General features: G+C 39.8%; 1 protein-coding gene and 1 long non-coding RNA gene across 3 annotated transcripts in view; one reads left to right on the top strand and one right to left on the bottom strand.

Moving 5' to 3' along the window:
- Positions 1-598: 598 nt before the first annotated feature.
- LOC118892985 lies at positions 599-4,060 on the bottom strand. 2 transcript variants are annotated; one of them, XR_005019389.1, is made up of 3 exons: positions 3,973-4,060; positions 3,557-3,858; positions 599-1,294 (listed from the first exon to the last, which is right to left on the bottom strand). It is a non-coding gene; the product is annotated as an uncharacterized LOC118892985 (long non-coding RNA). The 2 variants fall into 2 exon arrangements; XR_005019388.1 differs by having other exon boundaries at positions 3,557-4,060.
- A 242-nt stretch (positions 4,061-4,302) lies between these two features.
- The window catches only part of LARS1 (leucyl-tRNA synthetase 1), a 68,173-nt gene continuing 63,993 nt past the window's right edge, over positions 4,303-8,482 (top strand). Inside the window, exon 1 of the mRNA XM_036846366.1 lies at positions 4,303-4,464. Within this exon, the coding sequence (XP_036702261.1) occupies positions 4,459-4,464 (6 nt within the window). The 5' untranslated portion in view covers positions 4,303-4,458. The remainder of the gene's footprint in view (positions 4,465-8,482) is intronic.

Below are 8,482 nucleotides of genomic sequence, written 5' to 3'. Positions count from 1 at the left end.
GTTGTAAATGCACAAAAGATATTTTAAAAATATAGCCACTGAAATTGGAAACTCAATGATATGTGATTGGTTGTTTTTACCTATTTCTTTTTTTCTCCTCCTTTTCTTCTTTTCCATCCATCTGTCCATCCTCTCCTTCCCTCCTTCTGTTTCTTAAGAAGCCCCTGGACTGCTTCACAATGGTGATGGAAATGCTGGTAACAATTTAGATAGGTAGGTTATTTAGGAACTCAAGTGTCACATTTCCCATATGACCCTATGACATGGCTGGCAGTGCTCTGTGCAATGTTGACAAGAGCAGGCTGAAGCATATGGATCCTGAGTCTGGAGTGGCATGGTATGAGTGAGTGATTTCTAATTCCCAAGAATTACGAGTATCACCACTTTAGGAGAAATCTAGGCAACAGGGGTTTCTCAAAAATTTGGTACTGGAGAAGTGCAACTTCTCTAATTTGGTTACATTTGTCTAAATATAAAAGTCTCCCTAATTAATATGGCTACTTGTTCCTAGTTCATGTCAATCAGATTTAGAATTCCCATTAATTAAATGACCGTCTTAGTCTGTTCGGGCTGCTATAACAAAATACCACAGATTGGGTGGCTTATAAACAGCAGAAATTTATTTCTCACAGTTCTGGAGGCTAAAAGTCTGCAGATCAGGGTGCCAAGCATGGCCGGGTGAGGGCCCCATTGCAGGTCAAACACTCCTCTTTGTATCCTCACAAAGTGCAAGGGGTTGGGTAGCTTGTGGGTTCTCCTATATAAGAACATTAATCCCATTCAAAAGGGCTTCATCCTCCTGACCTAAGCTCCTTGCAAATCTTAATGCCATCACATTGGGCATTAGGATTTCAACATATGAATTTTGTGAGGACACAAACATTCATACCAGACCACAACACTGATCAAACTGGCTTCCAGTATTCACCACTTCTCTTTCTTTCTCTTTAGATTAATCTTTCTTGAGCACTTAGCCCATGAACCACACATTGGGCTAATCACCTTCCTTGGTATAGCTCATTGTATTTTCACAGCAGGCCTAGGAAGTAGGTACTATCATCACACACATTTTACATGTGAGGACCCAGAGTCCCAAGGTTGAGGGAGCAGAGCTAGCACAGGACAGAGCTTCAAGTCAGACCCCGGCATCTGAGTCCAAGGCCGGTGAGCCCAACCACTGCACACACGCTTCCTCTGCTGCCCAGTAACTGTTGGAGGCTGCACATAGAGCAACCCCGGGATCAGCTGAAGTCCATAAAGCCTAGAAGGATCTCCTTCTCTTTATATTCATTGCCTAGATCATAAAAAAACAAAACAAAACTGTTCACCATTCAGGTAACATAAAAGTTAAGGTAGAACACTAATGTTGGGGAAAAAAACCATTTAAAAACAAAAGGTGTCTAATAGGGTAGGGAAGTGACAACTATATTTATTGAGTGCCATGTTTGTGGAACAGAAGTATGAAAATAAATGCCCCCAATTCCTTCTTTAACTGTGTCATATAAAGGTTGGGAGGTTAGGTAAATATGCATGAAAAACAAATATAAAGAGACTCAGAGACAAGCCAAAGCTAGTTATAGCTTTACGCATCTGAATTTAGAAATACTGATTCAATTGAATTGAGTAGAGTGACCGGTGGGGTGGGTTTGGAAGAAAAACAAAATAAAATAAGGTGGAAGTGAGTTCTGTTGTGGCATTTTAAAGAATGAGCACAATATGGTCTGATAGTTGGTGAAAGCATACCACACAATTATATGGTGATAACTAGCTCAGTTAGGCTAGGAAAGAGATTATTATGCGGTGCAGGTAAGCTTTCTCTATTTTAATCAGATTCAGATTAGTGTTTATAGACCAATTTTCCTAAAATAGTAATAAAAATATCTGACATTTTAAAGTGCTTACTATATGCTGGCATATATATACAGGGTTTATATCTAAATACATATTATTTCTTTAATCCTCTATGAGGTACTTACTATTATTACCTTTATTTTACAGAGTGGTTAATTGAACTGCCTGAGGTCACTCAGCTAGTAAATGATGAACTTGGTCTGATTCAGAGCCTGAGCTAATATCCACTATGCTACCTTTCTAATTTCATTTATCCAGAGGGGGTAATCCACATGGCATAGCAAAGAATCGATAATTCCCAATTAAAAAGCCATATTACTAAGCTGTAATAACTTTATTTTCTAAATACCTCTTGACTCTGTTTACCTTTCTCCACCTTTACTGTCACCACTAAAGTCTAAACTACTGTCACCTCTCACCTGGACAACTGCAACAGCCTTTTGCTTCCAGTTTTGCTCCCTTTCAACCCTTCTTCAGAAAGATCTCTATGAAACACAAGTGGGACCATGTCCCTTCCTTACTTAAAACCCTTCCATGGCCTCCCATCGCTCCCATTGCTTCAGTGTTTGCCTCTTCCACTAGAAGGAGGTGACTGCACTTGTCTTGTTCAAGAGTTGTATTTCCAGCATCTAGGATAGTGCCTTGCATGTAGTATAAGTGAATTAAATTTTTGTCGAATGAGTGAAAACCAAGTGACCCTTGAAAAAAATATTTGTCACTTAAATAGGAAAATTAAAAAGAATGCAGTTGGAGGCATGGAGGTAGGTTTTTCATAATTTTCATAATTTGTCATCACACAATCACTTGTTTATTTTCTTCTTTAATGGCTCATGCACTTTAGACTGTAAGTTCCATGAGGGCAGGGGCGGTGTCTGTCTTGTTCCCTACTATACCTTACCTCTATGTCATGTTCATAGGGGGTATTTAATAAATATTGATTGTATAAATAATTTCAATTACCAACGTGGATTGGAAGCTGATGAGTCAAAGATGACAAATAGTACTGGTTAGGGCAGAATTGGAACAGGAAAGCCTAACCATAGTTATAAGCGCTGTGGATGATGAGGATTCTTTCATTCATTCAATAAATACTTATAAGGCACCTACTACGTGCCAGACACTGTGCTAGGCAGCCTCTGCTATCATAGAGCTTAACTCTAGTGATAAATCAACAGGCAATTAAAATTCAGTGAGATAAATTTCCCAAGGGAGGGCAGGAAGGGGGTGCTTCAGAGAATATTTAGGAACGGACATTCAACCCAGACTTGGGCTGTCAGGAAGTGATGTCTAAATGGTTAGTAGCTAAAGGTAGAGAGTGTGGAAAGCGATGCGGAGTATTTGTATGTGTAAGAGCCCGGAGGCAGGAGAGCCACTGGTAGGTTCTCTATAACCTAAGGTTCATTCTTAACTTCCTTTCATCCAACAAATTTTTATTGAGCCCATACCATGTGCCAGGCATTGTGTTAGGCCATCATTAAATTTATATTTCAAAACTAATTGTTGAAAAATGTAAATACAATATATATTACACATATATAATTCAAAATTTATTTTTGTTAAAATTTTTATTAAAAATTTTTTTCCCTCTATTCCATTAGGAAGACACACTTCTGGGCTGGGCACACCTCCACCCCTCCAAGTGCTTTGTAGATCCTTAATGATTATTTATTGAATTAATAAAGGAATGCATGTGAGAGTAACTAACCTGACCACCCGAAAGTAAAAGTCTTGGATCAGCACTTTTCAATAGATCTTTCTTTGATGATGGAAATGTTCTGTATCCGTACTGTCCAGATATGGTAACAACGAGGCACATGGACTGTCCAGCACATGAAAAGTGGCTAGTGCGATTGAAGAAATAAATTTTAAACTTTACTTGATTTTAATTAATTTAAATAGCCACAATGTGGCTAGTGACTAGTACTTCAGACAGCTCAGTTGGTTGGTGACACGGATGAAACAGTCTGAGCTTGGCACTGGGACCAGGTAGAAGGCTTCCAGCCTCTCCTTTAAAAAAATGGAGATTGTAAATAAATGGTTATAAAATGTCTAAATTCTGGACTTTTGAATACCACCGACAGTGATAAATATCTGTGCACAACGGCAACTCATAATTAGCACCTCAGTCACTGAAGACGAATACACCTTGCATCCCGGCATCCTGACAAGACACTCAACCCAACTCCATACGGTGAAGAGGTTGAACGCGGGCTATCCTCACGTCAGTCAGGGCGCGCTCGCGACAGTCTGCGACCCCGAACTGCATCATGGGCTTTGTAGTTCAACATGCTCATGACGTCACTACCGGTGCCCCTCTGAGTGGCTTATCGGGTACACTTCCGTAGCCTGTTGTCCTCTGGGAAATGTAGTCAATAGATGCCTGAAGGACGTGGGGTCTAGGGGTCTGGGAACTACGATTCCCAGCAGGCTACGAGATGCCCCCGGAAGTACTTATTTAGTGATTGCCTCATCAGGTGCGAAGTGTGTGCTTTAGTGTCGTGGTAGGCCTGCCTTCCCAGGGAGGGAGGGGAAAGGTTGTAACCACTCCTTTGAGGGGGAATCACCGAAGTCACCGTCGTGGGTTTGCACAGTCGGACGGGCGGCGCCATGGCGGTGAGTTTTGGCGGGAAGAGGGTCCGCTAGGCCAGGCCTTGGAACCCGGCTGGTTATCTGCTTTCGCCAGAGTCTAGGGGCCCCACGTGGTAGCCACTGTCCTGAAGGGAAAAAATCCTTTTCTAAAGAAAGGGGAGGCCTTGCCTCCCACGTTTAAGGCTTGGCTGTTGTGAGGATGTGCCTTTTCTTGCTAGCTGATGAGCGAGGCCCTGATATCTTTAACTTTGTAGACGACTTCATGTCACGTGTGTTATTTCACCAAAGTTTCTAAAAACTGATTTGGAGAAAGAGGAGTATGTGACATTGATTTCTTCTTTCAACAAAAAATTTTTGAGCGCCTCTGTAAAGGAGACAAACATTTCTGCATTCATGGTGTTTACGTGTGTGTGCGCTACATTCTAAAGTATGTGGTAAAATATGTCAGGTGCCGGTAGGTGCTATAAACAAAAAAAATAGATCAGGAAGGGGGGGATCAAGAAAGGCTTTGCTGAGGTGGCATTGTGGCAGAAGGTAAGGGAGCAAGCCATGCAGCTATACGGAGGAAAAGATTTCCGGGCAGAGCCAACAGTGTGAGTGGCGTGAAAAACAAGGACGGTTGTATATGCAAAGGACTGTCATCCAGGGGGAGGTGATGATGATGATGATGATGATGATGATGTGTGTGTGTGTGTGGGGGTAGTGGTGGTGGTGGTTGATTGGTGGGTGGATGTAGGTCATATAAAGCCTCGTAGGTCCTGATTGAAGAGTGTTCAAGAATGAATGGGAAGAGAGAGACTGGAGATAATGAGTATGGACAACTCTTTTGAGGAATTCTATAAAGGAGAGCAGAGGAATGGGGTAATAGATGAAGGTTAAAAGAGGGTTTTTTTGTTTGTTTGGTTTTGGTTTTTGGTTTTTTTTGAAGGACAGGAGAAATTATATAGTGGTTGTATGCTTATGGAAATTGTCCTGTAGAAAGGGAAAATTGATAGAGAAAAGTGATGTTCCTGTATAGAATAGAGGGGGTGAGATCAGACCTACTAAGAAGTAGAATTTTAATTCATTTGGTCCCATTCTGGAGCTTAGTCTCTTAATTATTGTACTATTTGCAATTGTAAACTATGGGGAAATTTCTTTTGCAAGCACCCTCCTGTAATGAAAGTTTTCTAACTCTGGAAGAAACCTTACCAATAGTAAAGAGTATAAGATAATAAACATGGAGTAGCATGGATATAAAGTTAGTTTTTATATTATAATTGAATTTTTAAAGAGCAAGCAATGTAATTTCCTTCATATCATAGGAATATTTATTTTATAGAGGTTTTGACAGTTTTAATACCTTTTAGTTACATGTCAGACTTAGACCTGGGGATTTGTTGTAATAAAGATAATAGTCAACTTTAAATTTTTTATTGTTTTAAAATTTTTCATTTGGAAAATTTAAATAGTGAACAAAGTAGAGATAATAGTGTTATGTACTTCCATGTACCCATCGCCCAACTTCAATAATTGGCAGTTCAGGGCCAACCTCGTTTCAGTCATACCTTCCCCAGAACCTCCTCCACCTCTCAGGATTCATTTTAAACAAATTCAAGGCGCTGTATCATTTCATCCATACATATTTCAGTAAGTTTTTAAAATATAATGAGATATTCTCTTAAAACATAACCACAATGCCATTTTGACATCTGATAAAAAGCACATGATGTCTAGTTGTCCCTCTGTGATAATGGTTAGCATTATTGAGCATCTACCATGGGTCCGGCACTATGCTAAGTCCTTCGTGCGTATTATCTCTTAATCCTCATCATAATAGTACAAGGTAGATATAATTATTATCCTCATTTTATAGATAGAGAAATGGAGGCTTAAAGAGGTTAAGGATCTTGTCTAAATGCTACAGCCAGTGGTGCTAGGATATGGCCAGAGTACTAAGAGAAAGCAGAAATAGAAGTCAGAAGATGAGGGTTTTTGTCCAGCCTGACCATTTGCTGGCATGATGATCTCTGAGCTTCAAATTCATCATTTTTGAAATGGTAATCGCTGGTCTGCCCACTTCTTAGGGTGATTATTGCCCACCTCTTAGAGTTGTTGTTAAGATCAAATAAGTTAATGTGCATAAAAGTTTTAAGAACTGCAGAATACTATGAATATATGGAAAAGTTTATTATCTAGTTCAGTGGTTCTTTACTGGGGGCGATTTTGCCCCCCAGAGAACATGTGGTCTGGAGACTCTGGATTATCACAACTGGGGGTATACTACTGGCAGCTAGTGGGTAGAAGCCGGGGATGTTCCTAAACATCTTGCAGTGCCCATGACAGCCCCTGAAAACAAAGAATTATTTGGCCCCAGATGTCAATAGGGCCAAAGTTTAGGAACTTTGCGCTTGTTAAATAACCTTTTAACTAATTAAAATAATCAATTGTTGGGAATTTCCTGGCCGTCCAGTGGTTAGGACTCTGTGCTTTCACGGCCAAAACAAAACAAAACGAAACAAAATGAGACAAAACAACAAACCAATTGTTTAGTTGAGTAACCAGTGAAGAAATTGAGACTCAGATTGATCAAGTGACTTGCTCAAAGTTATACAACAAGTTGGTGCTGGGGCCAATATCAGATTTCATTACAATTGACTTTCGAGTTTTGAGGAACAAGTTTTTCTGAGAAGCAGAGACCTCAAAGAAGAGCTTTTGTGCATTTAGCATGCTCAATACAGTGAAAAGAAACACATAGTTCTAAGTAATTTGTGAAGACTGTTGCTTTCATGGGTGGTTGATGTCATTTTTAAGCAAAAAATATTTGTCATGTAACTTCTGTGTCTATTAGCATTGGATGTGGTGCTGAGGTGACTATAAATGTTCTAAAAGTTGCTGTCTGCCAGGAGTTTACAACCCAGTTAGGTAAATATCAGGGATTATTTGGTTGCATGCAGTGGAAGCCAACTCAAGTTGGTTAAAGGAAAGAGGAATTTACTAATGATACAGTGGGATTGCATATGACCCATGACCCTAGGATAGGAGGCACAACAAGGCTTCATGAGGCCTTAGATACTTTTGCCTTTGTGGGCTGCTTCCTCTGTAAAAAAAAAAAATATTAGAAATTATATTTGACAACTGTGTTGTATAAAGACAGATATATTAATATTATATATTAAAGATTTTTCTTCTATCCAAAAGTTTAATTTTTTCTTCTGATTTTAAAAGATAGTAAAATATTTTGATGAGCCTGTAGAAGTATTGTCGGCCCTAGGCAGTGTGCCTCTTCCACCTACAGATTAAGTTGGCTATTAGGAGTTGTACAGGCTGTTTTAAGGGCCAGGTGGAAGTGACTTACTTTCTTCTGCTCAAAACTCCTTTGCCAGAACCCAGTCCCATAGCTCCAATCTGTGAATTCTCCTGGAACCATGGAAGAGTATGCCTAACTGCCTTTGCTGCACTACCCTAAGTAAGGTTGGGCATCTGTTGCTGAGGAAGAAAGGGAGGGAGTGGATATCGCATAGGCAAACTGTCATCTCTGCCATAGCTTTTTTTCAAATGGTAGTTCTTGCATGTTAGAATTGAAAACAGGGGTCAGCATGTATAGGAATAGAGAGACTTACTTATAACTTACAGATTATTTGTTAAAAAGAGGATTTTGCAGTAAGAGGGGGCCAAGGAGCTGAGGGTCTAAATGAAGTTGGTTGGTAGCAGGAATGGAAAAGAGTGAATAGATGGAGGGCCTTATTCTTTCTTGGAAAAGGAAATTCCTTATGCAGCCACATTTAGTTTTATGGAAATTCTTGGGAAAGAGTCCAAATTGCTTAGCAACTTGACTCAAATATGCAACTCAGCTCTTAGTCTTAGGTTATTTTGTTATGGCCATGGTATGCAAAAGCTGGCAGTGTATTACTCATTTCTCTTTTTAAATCTTTAAATGTTCAACAAATATTTGAGAACTGCTATGAGCTTAGACATTGAGGATATAATGAGAAATGAGACACAGTCCCCACTGTGAACAAACTTACAGTCCTATGGGGAAGATAGACTGATACTGATACTG

Source organism: Balaenoptera musculus, chromosome 3 (genome assembly GCF_009873245.2).
Source record: "Balaenoptera musculus isolate JJ_BM4_2016_0621 chromosome 3, mBalMus1.pri.v3, whole genome shotgun sequence".
In the NCBI taxonomy this organism is placed as follows: domain Eukaryota; kingdom Metazoa; phylum Chordata; class Mammalia; order Artiodactyla; family Balaenopteridae; genus Balaenoptera; species Balaenoptera musculus.
Note: the sequence above shows the minus strand (reverse complement) of the source record. Positions and strands in the feature narration are given on the sequence as shown.